This window comes from Hylobates moloch, unplaced genomic scaffold (assembly GCF_009828535.3).
Source record: "Hylobates moloch isolate HMO894 unplaced genomic scaffold, HMol_V3 SCAFFOLD_14, whole genome shotgun sequence".
Classification (NCBI taxonomy): Eukaryota; Metazoa; Chordata; class Mammalia; order Primates; family Hylobatidae; genus Hylobates; species Hylobates moloch.
Genome location: NW_026652289.1, coordinates 56,621,730 through 56,640,527, shown reverse-complemented (window position 1 = coordinate 56,640,527; position 18,798 = coordinate 56,621,730). Strand labels below are relative to the sequence as shown.

The following is an 18,798-nucleotide window of genomic DNA, read 5'->3' as shown; positions in this document are numbered from 1 at the left end:
AGAGGTCGACACAGTGAGCCAAGATCACGCCACTGTACTTCAGCTTGGGCGACAGAGCAAGAAGACCCATCTCTAAAAAAACAGACTCCCCTGCAAAAACAACAAAGGTGCAATCAAATAAGCATACATAAGCAATCTCGAGACAGTCTCATTCTGTTGCCCAGTCTGGCGTGCAGTGGCTCAAACACAGCTCACTGCAACCTACACCTCCCAGGCTCAGGTGATCCTCCCACCTGGGTCTCCTGAGTAGCTGGGACTACTGGCATGCAATACCACATCTGGTTAATTTTTATATTTTTTGTAGAGACAGGGTTTCGCCATGCTGCCCAGGCTGGTCTCTAACTCCTGGGCTCAAGAGATCCACCCACCTTGGCCTCCCAAAATGCTGGGATTGTCAGTGTGAGCCACCGCACCCAGCCAGCAAATCTATTTAGGGGACTATAAAACCTCTGTCATCTGCTTACAATGATATGTGGACCACAATATTTCTATTGAAAGACAAGATTTAGGCCGGGCACAGTGGCTCATGCCTATAATCCCAGCACTTTGGGAGGCTGAGGCGGGCAGATCACGAGGTCAGGAGATCGAGACCACCCTGGCTAACACGGTGAAACCCCATCTCTACTAAAACTACAAAAAAATTAGCCAGGCATGGTGGCAGGCACCCGTAGTCCCAGCTACTCAGGGAGGCTGAGCCAGGAGAATGGCATGAACCTGCAAGGCAGAGATTGCAATGAGCCGAGATTGGGCCACTGCACTCCAGCCTGGGTGACAGAGCGAGACTCAGTCAAAAAAAAAAAAAAAAAAAAAGACAAGATTTAAAATGCTTATTATGTGCTCTCCATTCTTTTAGTAAAATATTACAACTGATATTATGATAAACAATTGAAGCTACCAGACTACTCTGTTGTACCTCACATTTCTAACCCCATCAGTTGAGTTTACATATACAAAGAGGCAACAGTATTTGTTCCCAAGCCAATTTACTTTGGTTATTTTTGTTTGTAAAGGCACGTTTCAATATTTAATAGAAACACTATGTAAATCAATAAAATGTGTGAAAAAATAAAGTGAATTATTATGAATATGACTCAAAGATAATGTGTGCTGGGGGGACAAGTGTATACATATTTAGGTACTCACTTGTTCCAATTTAAAGATATGCTGATTAAAGTAGTGCTGTAAACGTTCATTCGCAAAATTAATACAGAACTGTTCAAAGCTGTTACTTTCATAATCTTCAAACCCAAAAATATCAAGAACACCAATGGACAATGTCTGTAAAACAAGAGAAAGTTGTGATTAAAAGTAATGTTTAAATTTATTTAATGAATAATATCCACAACATAAGTAACAAAATGCTCAGTTCCTCTAAAGCAGTGCACAGGGGATTGTGTTTGGCCAGTATTCAAAACATATCATGAATTAAAAGTATTTTAGTTATCTTTATCTTACTTTTATCCTAATTTAAAAAAATATTCAAACTGTTAATACATATAATCTATAGATTACAGAAATGTGTGAAGCAAGGTTAGTGGCCTGTTATCTTAAGAAACCTCAGTAATTCCTAATATCTAAAAGGGAATGGAAAAAAACAGAGTGTGAGGAAATCAAAAGGTTATTTTAATGAAGGATCAAGAGAGGTAGGTTACTCCTGGCTATACCAAGAGGACAATGCAATTGTTCCTATTTTGACTTCTACATCCCAATAAATAGAATTCTTTATTAAGAACCAAACTAGTATATTTTATCAGCCTCATGAAGACTGAGTGAAACTAGATGTCAGAACATATGGTTTCTTTTTTATTTTTGAGACGGAGTCTCGATCTGTCGCCCAGGCTGGAATACAGTGACGTGATCTCAGTTCACTGTAACCTCTGCCACCGGGGTTCATGCGATTCTCCTGCCTCAGCCTCACCAGCAGCTGGGTTTACCAAGGCATGCACCACCATTCCTGGCTAATTTTTTGTATTTTTGGTAGAGACGGGTTTCACCACGTTGGCCAGTCTGGTATCAAACTCTTGAGTGCAGGTGATCCACCCGCCTTGGCCTCCCAAAGTGCTGGGATTACAGGCGTGAGCCACTGCACCCTGCCAGAACATATGGTTTCGTAAAGTTAAAAATATTTATTAAAAAAAAAAGTATGAGGTTTAAAATGTTGAATAGTGCTAAAAGGATTATAACAAAAGACAGCAATCCCTGCCTCATCATCAAGGTCTGCTCCCTAAAGTCAACCACATTCAAATCTTTCAGCTGTTTGGTAGAATACAGAACATAAATGCTTATTCTTCTATTTCACTTCTAGGAATAATCTAACTTCTTACTGTGGATTTGGCTCTAATACCTGCATATAAACACTTTTCTCACCACCCCAACCCATTCTGGAAATACAGTTGTATGACAATTTTGGTTAAATGAAAATAATTTTTCTCCACTGGTGCTAAGAGATACAATGGGCAAACTGATACAATGAATGAAAAATAGTAAGATTTTTTTTTAAAAGCCTGTACTAAGAGTATTTTGTTTAATTCTGCTAAGTCTAGGCCCTTAAAAAAATTAAAATAATGCCCTTCAAAAATAAATCAATTTGATAAATTAGATTACAATTTAAATTAATTTTTATGACTGTGAGTTTACCTGAAGCATGAAAAATTAATATAAGAGCAATTTCACATTTAAGGCAATAGGATTAAATTTAAAAGATGACATTTTTAATCAGTCTGACAAGGTGGACTAGTCCATGAAGGCTGCCCAGAAAATACAACTAGATGTGAAATGATTAAATACCTATAATCTGCCATATTAAAAATACAGTTAGAAAAAGTCTAAACATAAAAAAATTATAATTATAAAAATATAAGAATAAATATTTTATAATCTTGGACTAGAAGAGGCCTTCCTCTGTAAGTAAAATACATATACAAAATGCAAAACTAAAAACAAGAAAAATGACAGAACTGCAAAAAAAATTATAACATAAAATCATAAAAACAGATAGTATAAATCTAAAAAGTAAATAAGAGAGAAAATAATTGCAATATATATCAAACTATAGGCTTCTACAAATATCCACAATAAATGCCTTCTAAAAGGAGTAGGCCAGGCATGGTGGCTCACGCCTGTAATCCCAGCACTTTGGGAGGCCAAGGAAGGCAGGTCACTTGAGGTCAGGTGTTCAAGACCAGCCTGGCCAACATGGTGAAACCCGTCTCGACTAAAAATACAAAAATTAGCCAGGCATTGTGGCACGCGCCTGTAATCCCAGGTACTTGGGAGACTGAGGCAGGAGAATCACTTGAACCCAGGAGACGGAGGTTGCAATGAGCCAAGATCATACCATTGTACTCCAGCTGGGGTAAAAAGAGACTCTGTCTCAAAAATAAAATAAAATTAAAAATAAAATAAAAATAAAAAGGAGTATCAAAAAGACAAAATAAAAAAACAAAAATAACACAAAGATATTTTAAAAATACAGAGAAGAAATAAAATAGAGAAAACATGAGGTGATGCTGAACTTTTATCATTAAAAATAATGCAATAAAATGAAACCATTCCCCTTATCAGATTAGGAGATGTAAATACCGATAACATCCAATGTGGGTAAAGGTGTAGGGGATCAGGTGCTTTCACACACTGCTGCTGGAAATGTACAGTCTTTTTTGGAAAGTGTCAAATTTTTAAAATGTATCTATCCTTAAACTCAGCAATCAGCAGGGCACGGTGGCTCACGCCTATAATCACAGCACTTTGGGAGACCAAAGCAGATAAATCACCTGAGGTCAAGAGTTCAAGACCAGCCTGGCCAACACGGTGAGACCCTGTCTCTACTAAAAATACAAAAATGAGCTGGGTGTGGTGGTGGGCACCCATAATCCCAGCTACTCAGGAGGCTGAGGCAGGAGAATCGCTTGAACCAGAGGTTGTAGCGAGATCATGCCACTGCACTCCAGCCTGGGTGAGAGCAAGACACCGTCTCAAAAAAAAACAAACAAACAAACAAAAAAACAGCAATCCCACTTTGATAATTTTATGTTAGAGAAATGTATACACAGGTAAGTACAAGAATATTTGTTATAGCATTGTTCACAACAATAAAACAAACAATCTATTTTTAATGGATGGATTTATGGTACACATCTTACTATATAACTTTTTTTTAAATAGCCAGGTCCAGATATATAATGAGACAGAAAATATTTCAAGAGATTCTAGGTAAAAAAAATACATATATTTATGTTTGAAAGAATACAGAGAGCATTATTCTATTTACATTTTTTAAAGCAACTCTGAATATACACGTTTGGGAGGTAACAACACATAAGAAAAAAGGTCTGGAAAGACACACAGAACAATTCTTCTGAACAGGGTAATAAATAACAAATAAAAGCGATTTCTTACTTATTACTCTATATAATTCTGCGTTTTTAAATTTCATGTATTAACCAGTTTATTAAAATAGCTTTCAGGGAAAAACATATTATAATCCAATATATCATTACCTTGGTATTATGCTCCAAATCTTTACTATTCAGAAGTGCATGATTAATTCGAAAAACTATCCAGTCAAACAGGGCACTATATAGAGACTTAGCCATGGAGTTCCTCACTGTCACAGCCTGAAAAACAAAAGGATTACAAGTGCATGTAGAATTGACAATGATATGATTAAGATACTATGACAAAGTTTTTTGCTCCCATTCAAGAAAGAAACTTACTATCCTGAATTAGAAACTAATTTTTCTCTCAAAATAAAAAATCTATAACTGAAGTTTTTTGTTTGTTTTTGAGAGTTTGGCTCTCATTGCCCAGGCTGGAATGCAATGGCGCAATCTCGGCTCACGGCAGCCTCCGCCTCCTGGGTTCAAGTGATTCTACTGCCTCAGCTTCCCAAGTAGCTGGGATTACAGGCATGCACCACCACGCCTGGCTAATTTTGTATTTTTAGTAGAAACGGGGTTTCTCCATGTTGGTCAGGCTGGTCTCAAATTCCTGACCTCAGGTGATTCGCCCGTCTCGGCCTCCCAAAGTGCTGGGATTACAGGCGTGAGCCACCGCACCCAGCCAATTGAAGTTTTCCACATGTACTCATTCAATTAGTCCCACTCAGAGAATCTAGGTTAAAACTGTCATTAAAGATAAGAGAAACAAAAGGTAGGTCACTCAGTTCAAAACATGTTTACTAAAAATTGGGATATATATTCCCCTAGGAAAGAAGGTATAATTGGAAGTTTACAAACAAATGACTGCCAGCTAAAGTAGGTAAGAGTATTCTAGGCAGAGGAATAAATCTGTTAGGAAAAAGCCATTATTTTCTGTGGAATCCTAACCACTCTCTTAAAACATATACTAATACAACCACAATTACATTGGTAGTTGTCTTCAGCTTGTCACCCATAGAAACTTCCAGAATTACTCCATCCTCAAAGACAGAAACAATTCCTTCATTACGTAGTTACAAAATTTATTTTTTCCTCACCCTAAGCTTTCTAAGTTTATAAAAATTCTCTATACTATCTGCTCTATTTTCCTGTAAGTCTGAAATTGTTCTAAAAAGCCAAAGAATTTCACCATTTAGAAAGCATAAATTTACAAAAAAAAAAAAAAAGAGAGTAGGGTATGGCACATGTCTTACAGAATTGAGTCTTAGCACTTAGAAGAATATAAATCCTAGTAATTTACATATTTTTATCTAGGGGCTTATTCTGAAGCTTGTATATTCAGGTATATATTTATAACTCTATTTTGAAGTATAAAGAAAACAGAGAGTAATGATTAAGAACTAGACTATGTTCCAATTCCAGTTTTTCTACTTATTCTAGCTGCATAATTGTGACTAAGTTACTTAACCTCTTAGGCTACTGGTTATACATCTGTAAAAAGAAGGTAATACTACAACCCACCACATAGGTGATGAATTAATTTCTGAATACTGAAGGAAAAAAAAGCTTCAAGTTCCTAGACCAAAAAATAACTGCCTACATAGCATAAAGAAGACTGGTACCAAATTCTCTATCTTCAACACTAGAAACCTGTATTATTTTTTATTGTTGTGGAGTTTTAGAATATTTTTAATCTGCAAATGGTTGAATCCTTGGATGTGGAATCTGAGCATCAGGTGAACCAACTATCAAGAAAACCAATGGCAGAATGAAAATATAACAGAATACCACTGTATTTTTTCCCCAGAAAGAAAAGAAAAAAAAAGATAATCTGATAAAATTCAGGAAAAGTACAATATTTTAAAACTAAATCAACAAATATAAGACATAGAATAAGCATATAAACATTATCACAATAAACTTTATGAACGGGTTGAATTTTTTAGTTAAAAGACCTTCAGACAAAGATAAAAACTAAATTCTAACTACAGTATTTATGGTTTACATAATGTACCATTTTTACAAAATACCATAGTCATAGAATGCAGATAGGCCAATACAATACCTATTTGTTCACTTTGTAACTGCAAATTTTATACTTTCAGCCCTTTTCTCTGAAATGCATGTCTGTCTTTCATAGCTTAACCTCAATAAACCCAAATATCAAGTAATATTTTCCCACCCAAACAAGATCTCATTTAGTGTTTCCTATCTCATTGAAGGGTACCAATATTCTTACAGCTGTGTAAACCAGAAATGTAGGACTCATCCTTGACACCTCCTTTGTTTGCCTTGCTTCCCATTATTCAAGTCATTACTAGGTCCTGTTGATTTAATCAAATTTTTTTCTTTTTAGATCCATATGTTTCTCCCTATCAATATGTCACCATTCTACAAAGCAAATATCATTCTCACTACTGCAGCCTCTGAACTCATCTCTCTACATCCACCCCTGCCTTCTGTGTTTGACCAAAACCCAAGATAGCCCACAAGATTCCCTGGGGGTACAAGTTCTATATAATTCCCTCCTTGTAAGTGTAGGCAGAACTGTAAATACGATGGATTTCATTGCCATATGAACCTGATGTTACATGACAAAAATGAAGAGATTTTAAAGATATAAAAACCCAAACCAGTTTATTTTTTAATCAAAGGGAGGTCATCCCAGACTTATGACCCATGGAAACTGTCAAGATATTAAGTCTGTATTATATTAAGTTGCTAATTGCTTACATAGCTGTAAAAAACTAATACATTCCTCCAAATGATTCTAAACACATCTGCCAGAGTGCTCCTTTAAAAAAAAAAAAAAGATTTTTTTTTCTTAAAACACTTTTTAAGAGTTTTGCATTACCCTTCAGATAAAATACTCAAACTGTTTAGTACCATTCCCCATAGTACCCCTAATGCTTTGCACATTTCTAGGCACAAAAAGAGAGTTTTTATATATTTATTAAAGAAATAATAGCTGGGCGTGGTGGCTCACGCCTGTAATCCCAGCACTTTGGAATGCCAAGGCAAGCATCACAAGGTCAGGAGTTCAAGACCAGCCTGACTAACATGGTGAAACCCCCGTCTCTACTAAAAATACCAAAAATTAGCTGGGCATGGTGGCGGGCACCTGTAATCCCAGCTACTCGGGAGGCTGAAGCAGGAGAATCACTTGAACCCAAGAGGCAGAGGTTGCAGTGAGTGAGATCACACCACTGCACTCCAGCCAAGGTAACAGTGCGAGACTTGTCTCAAAAAAAAGAAATAAATACACCAAACAAATATAAATAAAAACAAAGCAGGGAATACAAAATAATCTCAGAAGGTTACATTCAAAGTTAAAAATGAAAATAGACACTAAAAAAAATTTTGTAATGAAAAAGGTGGTGTGGTCATTAGAGAAACGCAAATCAAAACCACGATGAGATACCATCTCACGCGAGTCACAATGGCTATTGTTAAAAAGTCAAAAAACAACAGATGCTGGTGAGGTTGCGGATAAAACGAAACATTTATACACTGTTGGAGGAAGTGTAAATTAGTTCAACCATCGGGGAAGACAGTGTGGCAATTCCTCAAGAACCTAAAAGCAAAACTACTATTCAACCCAGTAATCCAATTACTGGGCATATATCCAAAGGAATAGAAATCATTCTATCATAAAGACACATCCATGCATATGCTCACTGCAGCACTGTTCACAACAGCAAAGACATGGAATCAACCTAAATGCTCATCAATGACACACTGGATAAATAAATGTGGTACTTATACACCGTGGAATACAACACAGCATAAATAAGAAGAAAACCACGTCCTTTGCAGGAATATGGATGAAGCTGGAGGCCATTATCCACTGCAAACTAACGCAGGAACAGAAAACCAAACACAGCATGTTCTCACTTCTAAGTGGAAACTAAATGATGAGAACACACGGAGACATAAAGGGGGTGACAGAGAGTGGGAGGAGGGAGAGGATCAGGAAAAGTAACTAATGGGTAGTAGGCTTAATACCTGCGTGACGAAATAATCTCTACAACAAACCCCCATGACACAAGTTTACCTATATAACAAACCTGCACTATAACCCTGAACTTAAAAGTTAAATTTTTTTAAAAAAAGAAAAAGGTAGTGAAAGAAAATGTAAAAAGCAATGAATCTTTATTTCATATAAAAGAAATATAAAACTCTTAAAGATTTGGCTTTCTTATCGTTTAGAAAGAAGCTCTCACAGTGGAAGACTATAATATGACATAAGAAGAAATGTGGACTTGGAGACACAGAAGGTGAGATAAATGGAACAATGTCAAGCTTACAAAACATTCTCTAGAATTCAATTACAATTTCCTCACCTCTGCCTTCTAATCTTCTAATTTCATATTCCTGTCCAATTTTTATAATTATTGTCCAAATTTTATAATTATAATAATTTGACGTCATCACTTTCATAAAATTACTCCATAAAGTAGTGGCTTTTCAATAATTTTCCTACCCCTATAGATCTGAGTGGTATAATAGCAGCAACAAGTATCCCTAGGAGCCTCATATACAGACGATATTTAAAGTGTTCGGACTGGGTAAGATAACCTCAATGAAGAATATAGAGAAGAAGAAACAAAGACTGTGTCCTAGGGCACTCCACCTTTTAGAGATAAAGAAAAAAGAAAAGACAAGCAGAAAGAACTGCAAACAAGTAGCCAACAATGAAAAGGTTAACCAAAAAAGTGTGATGTGCTAGAAGAAACTGTCTCAAGAAGAATAATTAATTGGGTCAAATACTGCTCATTTATAATTCTACCTACCATCTATCTACCCCACATTAGTAATATGAAAATTGGAAATGATGAAGAGGTTAAGATCCTTGGAGAAAAATGCAAGCCTATTTCTCACAATCACATTCAAATTTAAGTTTCTAAATCAATGGAAAATTCACAATCAAATTTAAAGGCCTAGAAAATATTTCAATCAAAACTTTTTGCCATTGTCATTTTCATGCTGTTAAGAGAAAACCCAAACTTCAAACCTAAACTTCTAACAATGTCCAGAATGCTTTCATTTCAAAGAAAATCATCATACCTCTGCCAACTTGTATGGCAAAATAAGCTTTTCTCCCACTGTCACCGTCTTCCTTGTAACTAATGCTTCAAATAGCATCTCTTCTTTAACCTATAAAACAGAAAAGTAAACTCAATATGTAAGATTTATGACAATGGGTTGAATTATCTTTTGAAAAAGCCAAATAGAGGAAAAGCTTAATGAGATTAGCAATTATATAGCAGAGAAAAAAGTCAATACACTGGGCAATTTTAATACTGGCCAAAATGGAATTTTAAGTGTCCCACTCAAAAGACAAATGGGTTTTTTCAAGTTAAAGTTTGCTTTCTGATCATAACAGAGAAACATGTTTCATTGTGCAGAATACAGAAAATATAGAATAGTACAAAAAACATTTTAAGATGATCAACCACAATCCCACAAGCTGGAGGCAAGGACTAAACAGTGACAGCACTTCTTGAATTCCAGAAATATTCCAAAGGATATTTATTTATGTTTCAGATATTTCTTCTTCATGAATCTTGAATTCTAGGAATATTCCAAAATATACTTATGTTTCAGATATTTCTTCTTATTCATGAATGATAAACTTTTAAGATAAAGTTGACACTTCCTTTGTTCTCACTCTCTCCCCAGAGGCAAATACTATCATGAATTTCACATTATCATTTCAGTTCATGTTTCTATACTTTTATATGTATTAAATATATTCATAAACACTATGCTATACTGTCAAATGAATTTAATGTTTACCTATAAAGTATCATATTCCCCATATGTTTTTCAGATCTAACTATGTGGATAATCTTTTATTATTATTATTTTTTGAGACAGAGTTTCACTCTGCCATTCAGGCTGCAGTGCAGTAGTGCAATCTCGATTCATTGCAGCCTCGACCGCCCAGACTCAAGCAATCCTCCCGCTTCAGCCTCCCAAGCAGCTGGGACTACAGGCACACACCATGTTGATAATTTAGATCAACCTCATTCATTTTAACTGCTATATAGCATTGCAGCATATAAATACACCACAGTGTGTAATCCATTCTCCTCTTTGTAGGCATTTACACTATTTACAATTTTGTATGATTAGAAAATAAACCACAATGAATATTGTTGCACATGAGTTCAAAAGTTTCTGTGAAGAACAAACCTAAAAGTAGAAGGTTAGAGCATACATATTTTCAGCTTTAGAGAATACTACCAAACTCCTATACATAATTTTTACCAATATGCTCTCTCAGCAGTAGCACTGAGAGTTCTTGTTTCTTCCAAACCTTGACTATACTTAATGTTACCAGAACTTAGAATTTTGTCATGATGATGGGCATGAAGTGGTAAAACAAGGACATTTTATAAAAGTATCCATACATAATAAAAACATAAGATTCATAAATGTAGGCAATATAAAAATTTATCAGGTAAAAAATATTAGATTATAACAGCTGTGAGTGGTAGCTCATGACTGTACTCCCAGCGCATTAGGAGGCCAAGGTGGGCGGATCACTTGAGGTCAGGAGTTCGAGAACAGGCTGGCCAACATGGGAAACCCTGTCTTGACCAAAAATACAAAAATTAGCCAGACGTGGTGGTGCACACCTGTAATCATAGCTACTCGGGTGGCTGAGGCAGCAGAATCACTTGAAACCGGGAGGCAGAGGTTGCAGTGAGCAAAGACCACGCCACTGCACTCCAGCCTAGGAGACAGAGTCAGACTCCATCTCAAAAAAAAAAAAAAAAATAGATTATAAGGAGGAGATTGAGTTATAAAATGATAGGAATAGGCATTACCCTGCCACCAACAACGTACGATAGATCAATGATCTTTTAAAGAACAACTTTGAACCATATTGAATGGATAAATATTATCTAGCAAATATAACACCTTTCAGAGCATTCACTGATCAACTCTCAAATTCCAAAAACTGGAAATAATTTGAGGCATATTAACTCCACAAAACGCAGTAAAGCCAAAAATCAACAACCAAATTTAAATAAAAGGCCTCAACCTTTTAGATTTATTTAAAATACATTAAGGAACAAAAATAATACCAGATTACACAAAAATGACAAAACTAACAAAGCTAAGAAAAAAAATGTAATAAAATCCAAAGCTATATTGTGAGATATACTGCTGCAATTATTAAAAGTAAATATTGGCTGGGTGCGGTGGCTCACACCTATAATCCCAGCACACCTATAATCCCAAGGCAGTATGACTGCTTGAGCTCAGGAGTTAAAGACCAGGTTGGACAACACAGCAAGACCTCCTCTCTACTAAAAATAAAATTTAATGTGCCTGAACTCCCAAGTACTCAGGAGGCTGAGGCGGGAAGATTGTTTGAGCCCAGGAGATCAAAGCTACAGTGAGCCATGATCGTGCCACTGCATCCCAGCCTAGGGCTACAGGCACATGCCACCATGACCAGCTAATTTTTTTTTTTTTTTAGACAGAGTTTTACTTTTGTTACCCAGGCTGGAGTGCAATGGTGCAATCTTGGCTCACTGCAACCTCCGCCTCCCAGGTTCAAGCAATTCTTCTGCCTCAGCCTCACGAGTAGCTGGGATTTGAGACGGGGTTTCATCATGTTGCCCAGGCGGGTCTTGAACTCCTAAACTCAAGCAATCCACCTGCCCTGGCCTCCCAAAGCGCTGGGATTACAGGTGTGGGCCATCGTGCCCAGCCTCATACCATGGACTCTTATACAACAACAAAAAAGAAGAATATAGAATATAGAAATCAGCATTGAAAGATCTCAAAAACATACTAAGGAATGAAAAAAAGCCAAGTTTCAGAATAATACATACAGTATAACATTTATATAAAGACTGAAAACATGCAAAACTACATATTCTTTATAAAAACATCTATCTATACTAAAAATATAGAAACAAGAATAGGAATGATGAACACCAAATTCATAACAGTGGTTACCTCTGGTGGAGACAGGGTACAAGGGTACACGGTGGGCTTCAATTATATGCAATATTTTATTACTTGAGTGGGGCTGTAAGGGTTGATTATATTGTTTTCTATATAATATTGTGTGCTGGCAACATTTCATAACAAGGAAAAAAGGAAGAAAATATCCTAAAACAAATTAATATGTAACAAGTAAAATGTTAGAACTGATCAATCTAAAGGCCAACTCTTTGAAAACATGAAAGATGGCTGGGCGCGGTAGCTCATGCCTGTAATCCCAGCACTTTAGGAGGCCGAGGCGGGCGGATCACCTTAAGTCAGGAGTTCAAGACCAGCCTGACCAATATGGAGAAACCCCGTCTCTACTAAAAATACAAAATTAGCCCGGCGTGGTGGCGTATGCCTGTAATCCCAGCTACTCGGGAGGCTGAGGCAGGAGAATCGCTTAAACCTGGGAGGCAGAGATTGTGGTGAGCCGAGATCACACCATTGCACTCTAGCCTGGGCAACAAGGACAAAACTCCGTCTCAAAAAAAAAAAAAAAAAAGAAAACGTAAAAGACAAATCTCACACAAAGCAAAAGAAAAAAACTAAGAAACACAAATAGCTAATACCATAGAGAAAAATTTTAAAGAGTGAAATTAACAGACTATTTACAAAGAACTCAAAAGCAGGCTGGGCGCGGTGGCCCACGCCTGTAATCCCAGCACTTTGGGAGGCCAAGACGGGCAGATCACGAGGTCAGGAGATCGAGACCATCCTGGCTAACACGGTGAAACCCCGTCTCTACTAAAAATACGAAAAAAAACATTAGCCGGATGTGGTGGCGGGCACCTGTAGTCCCAGCTATTCAGGAAGCTGAGGCAGGAGAATGGCGTGAACCCAGGAGGCGGAGCTTGCAGTGAGCCGAGATTGTGCCACTGTACTCCAGCCTGGGTGACAGAGCGAGACTCCGTCTCAAAAAAAAAAAAAAAAAGAACTCAAAAGCAACAAATTCTAAATATCCAATACATCATTTTTAGAAAAACACAGATCATCCAAATGACTCAAGCCAGATTTGAAAATCCTTAAAAAAGTAGTTAAAAAGGAACAAATAAAAAGACATCAAATACAGTTGCTCATAAGGTTGACCTCTCTCAAACCCTTGAGGAACATATTATTCTCTGCTAATGATCCTTCTAACTGCAGAAAAAGGAGCAAGGGTACAAAAATTCTCAACTCATTTCATGAGTACTCTTTAGCACAAAAACCTGACAAAGATTGTACATAGATCTACGCATACCCACATAACCCCAAAACATACTAATCTTGTATATCATATTTGGTAAGGATCCTAAAGAAAATATTACCCAATTCATGATTTCTTAATCAGCTCCTCTATAATTTTCTAAAAATTATTAAATATATTACTTTTAGAATATTCAAAAACTATTAATACAGAACAAGTAGCAATGGGTTCAATATCCATTCTATAAAGTTTCTCATATTTACCTAATTAAAAATCTGATATGTAATTAAAAATCTATTCTTGGCCGGGCACAGTGGCTCACGCCTGTAATCCCAACACTTTGGGAGGCCGAGGTGGGTGGATCACCTGAGGTCAGGAGTTTGGGACCAGCCTGACCAACATGGTGAAACCCCATCTCTACTAAAAATACAAAATTAGCCGGGCATGGTGGCACATACCTGCAATCTCAGCTACCCGGGAGGCTGAGGCAGGAGAATGGCTTGGACCCGGGAGGCAGAGGTTGCAGTGAGCCGAGATTGCACCACTGCACTCCAACCTGGGCAACAACAGCGAAACTCCATCTCAAAAAAACAACAAAAAAAACCCCTATTCTTTATATTGTTTCAACAGATGTTAAAATACACTCAAAATACATAAACCTGATAAAAACTGAACAGTTTTTGGTAATGATGATAGTTCTAATATCTCATAACAAAAGCATCTTCCACAATTACCCACAATTTATCAATTGGAGCTTGTTCACCTTTCAATAATTTTCACAAGTATCCATGCCAAATAGGCATTAGTAAAGGCTCAAAACATTCATTATTGCCTCAGGTAACTACAAAAAAAACCTGAAAAGTAAATAAATAAAGTTAAACGACTACTTTAAAAACAATTTGTGGGCTGGGCGCGGTGGCTCACGCCTGTAATCCCAGCACGTTGGGAGGCCGAGGCGAGCGGATCACGAGGTCAGGAGATCGAGACCACGGTGAAACCCCGTCTCTAGTAGAAATACAAAAAATTAGCCGGGCGTGGTGGCGGGAGCCTATAGTCCCAGCTACTCGGGAGGCCGAGGCAGGAGAATGGCGTGAACCCGGGAGGCGGAGCTTGCAGTGAGCGGAGATGGTGCCACTGCACTCCAGCCTAGGCGACAGAGCCAGACTCCATCTCAAAAAAAATAAAAAATAAAAAATAAAAATAAAAACAATTTGTTCTTCTATTCTATATTTATCATTGAATTAAATCACCATGGGAAGGAGAGGAATTAAATTAAATCACAACTAAAGGGTTTGAATGTTAAATAAACCAATCAATGTGCTTATCTTTGTACTCTATCTCAACCAAAGCCTTAAGATTGCAAATATTATTATCAGTCTTAACCAACTAGAGGCAATCATTTTCTAAAATAATTTCTAAGTACTACCTAAAGACGGGATAGGTATCTTCTTTAGCTCCTGAACTTTGAAGCTATTTTCTTTCTACTTAATACTAAACCTCAGCCCTAGAACCAATCCAAACTATACACAAGAAGAAATTTAAGAAGCTGGGGTTCAAAACTGAGATTTTCTGTCAAATCACATTTGCTATTTGCCATTGTCTTTGATACTGGTTAGCCCAATTCTCAGAATTAGATTTCTCTCTTTTTTTTAAACCCATACCTGAGTTCCTCTTTGAGTTGCCTGAATTGTTCTTATCAGTCTCTTACCAAAGAAGAAAATGATGCACTAGAAACAGAAGCCCTGGTTTCTGCTGAACTGCCTAGACTGACAAGTAAGACCATCAGCCGCAATGCCCTGTCACGATACGAAATGCTTGACTAAAATATCACCTGAAATGCCTGACTAAAATGCCATCTGTTCTCTGGCCTTTATGATCTTCAAAATTACAACCTTCAGATACCACACTCCATCTCCTGGTAGAACTTCTTTCCAGTAAGTCTAGTTCCAATTCAAGGTACTCCCTTCTCCTGCCTCTTCCTCTGCCAGGTTATCATTCTGCTGAAGTTAATAAGCAATGCCCAATCATGTGCAGAAAAAATAAACACTGGGTGGTTAAATAAGAAAGAGGTATCTATTGCTCTCAAAGAGCACTGCAGCCTTACAAGAGACACAAACTAATAATTAACTTTATACTCTAAAACTAAATCATGCTACATAGAAACAAATGCTCTGCATTTAGGGAGTCAGTTTAGACCACTTAAGGTTAAACCACACGAAGTGGCCTATGAACCAAGATTTGGAAGATTAATAATATTTTTTAAAAAAGCAAGCTATTCATAATTGTCAAAAACTGGAAATGACCAAAATGTCCTTCAACAGATAAATGAATAAACTATAGCACATCTATATAATGGAATATTACCCCATGATAAACAGAAATGAGCTATCAAGTCACAGAAAGACATGAATGAATCTTTTTTTTGTTTCTAGAGACAGGGTCTCGCTCTGTTACCCAGGCTGGAGTATAGTGGCACAATCTAAGCTCACTGCAACCTCCGCCTCCAGGATTCAAGCCTCCCACCTCAGCCTACCAAGCAGCTGGGACTACAGGTACATGTCACCACATCCAGCTAATTTTTGGTTTTTGTTGTTGTTGTTGTTGTTTTTAGTAGAGACGGGGTCTCCCTATGTTGCCCAGGTTGGTTTTGAACTCCTAGGGTTCAAGCAACTCACCTGCCTCAGCCTCTCAATGTGCTGGGATTGCAAGCATGAGCCACCAGACATAAATAAATCTTAAGTGCGTATTACTAAGTAAAACAAATCAGTCTGAAAAATCTACATATTGCATGATTCGATTGTATTACATCCTGTAAAGGGCAAATCTATATATCTAGTAAAAAGATCAGTGGTTGCCAGCAGTTTAGGGGGAGGGATTGAACAAGTAAACCATAGGGGATTTTTACGGCAGTGAAACTATTCTGTATGATACTATAATAGTGGACACATGACTTCTTGTGTCTGTCAAAAACCAAATAGCATGAAGAGTGGAACTTAATGTATGCAAATATTAAAAATTATTTAAGAGACTGGGGGATTCCACGAAGGAATGTAGACCATGACAAGAAAACAGCATGCATGACAAGTATATGAAACCTCAACAAATGGGGTGGAAGGAAAAGGTGCTGTTCTAAGTAATTTTGGAAATAAGTGACGTCTGCAGGATTAAAGGCAGAAGGAATTGCTCATAAGCACTGTATTCTAGTTGAAAAAGTCATTTCCCAGAGGGGTACAGGTTAACAATTTTTATACCACTATACATGTATACTGGAATTAAACAAGTAAATGGATCGCAGAGGACAGACGACAGCTTTCTCATTGTTGAAGCGGGAGTTCACAGAGAAGCAAGGGAAGAAGGCTAGAATGATCCACGTGGGGAATGGATTACAGTTGGAGACATTATCACGAACTCATGTTTACCTTTATATAGATACAGATGATTACATATTAAAATATGTATAGATACGTGTATATACACAGGTTAGTATATACATACATATATTTCCTTGCTATGCCAGACGATAGGGCCTATAAGAAATGACACCCCATCTGATGGGACAAATCTGGCAAGATGAGAAGGGGTAGGCAAGACAGAAGTTAGCTAAGAAAACATGATAAATCATCACTCCAGGAAGAAAGAATCAGGTAATAAAGTCCCTTGATGTAAGAAGAAGCATGGTAGGAGATAAGAACCTTTATGTCCTATTCAACCCATAAGGAAAAAAAAAAAAAGTAGTATCCTTTTTTCTCCACCCACCCAAATACCCCCATCTTGAAACAAAATAATCTAACCAAAATCTTAGCATGAGAAGAAATCTCAAATATGAAAAGAGAAAAATTAGCATAGTCTCAGAACATTATACAGTCTAGTGTGGAAATATTCATCCTATCCAGCAAATTTAGGGACTATGGATGTCTGGAGCAAGTGGAGGCAGAGGAGAAAACACAAATTTTATAAAGATGCTGCCACACTCAATAGCAAACTGAGGCAGGTATCAAGAAAAATTCGATCTTTTGGAAATGCTATTTAAAATAGTGCCTAATAAAAGCATTATTAATAGAAAGCATTAACCCATTTACACCTACAAAATATACAAAATAAAAAATAAAAAGTTACAAAGATTTGAAATGACAACTGAAAATGTAATCACTCACCTCTAATAATTCTGAGACAATAGGCAGAACTTCAGGATTACAGATATCAATGGAGTCATCCCGGTATGTCTTCTTTTTGTAACAGATATTACCCAAATGTAGTATGGCTGAGAGAAGAGAGAAAATCCTGGAAAAATAAAACACAAATTACAGCTTAGTTGTGTCCCTTCCCAAAGCTCATTTCATTCTAAAATTCTAGTTAAGCAAATTAACCAGTACAAATATGAAGTATTTAGTCTTTGGAAAATAAGCAATATGGGAATAATTACTAAATTTACTGAGGGTTTACTTATATGTCAGGTACTGTTCAAAATGCTTTTCATGGCCTTAAGTACACCACTTCTTATATAGTCATTTCAAAGGGACTTCTGCTATTGCCTGAATTTGTCACAGTGTTTTAAAAAGGCCATGCCTCTCTAAATGCTATTTATCCTGCCAGGAATGCTTTTTTCCTATACTGTTTCAGATACACTGAATCAGAATTGCCAAAGGAAAGGTCTTGAATCTGTATTTTTTTTATCAAGTATCTTAGCTGATTTTTTATTATTAGTTATGTTGTTAAAATGCTTCTCTATACCATATTATGGTATTTGGAGTAAATGGTTTTTTGTGGTGTGTGTGTGTGTGTGTGTGTGTGTGTGTTAAGTATGAAGCCATGTGGGGTATATTAACCTCTACTGTGAAACAACTTCATATGGACCCTCCATTCTAAATTTCCCTCCTGAGTCAGAAGAGCATGTGCCCTCCAATCAACAACTAATCCCTCCACTTATGCTATATATCCCATCGACTCCTGTTAATTCAGGAACCTTAGGTTACCAAGGACCTCCATGTAGCTAAGAACAGTATATTATGTTACTGACTTATCTGACATCTCAGAGGCATTTAACATGGCTAAACAATCCATTGAAAAACTCTTCCTCAGTCTCCTTATATATATACAGCTTTGTGTCACGTGCAGTTATTTTCTTAGAATAAATACGGCTTACAAAATTTGGCTTATGAAAATTGAACACAATGTTTTCCTAAAATTACGAAGTATTCCAACTAAAACAAAGATATTGCTTTA

General features: G+C 36.8%; 1 protein-coding gene across 5 annotated transcripts in view; it reads right to left on the bottom strand.

Annotated features, from left to right (window-relative positions):
• Positions 1–18,798, bottom strand: part of MYO9A (myosin IXA) — a 300,242-nt gene that overhangs the window by 162,829 nt on the left and 118,615 nt on the right. For all 5 annotated transcript variants that reach the window (XM_058427939.1, XM_032174780.2, XM_032174781.2 and 2 more), the window contains 4 exons: positions 17,730–17,856; positions 9,447–9,536; positions 4,500–4,616; positions 1,144–1,278 (listed from right to left, as the gene is read on the bottom strand). In XM_058427939.1, the coding sequence (XP_058283922.1) occupies positions 1,144–1,278; positions 4,500–4,616; positions 9,447–9,536; positions 17,730–17,856 (469 nt within the window). The remainder of the gene's footprint in view (positions 1–1,143; positions 1,279–4,499; positions 4,617–9,446; positions 9,537–17,729; positions 17,857–18,798) is intronic.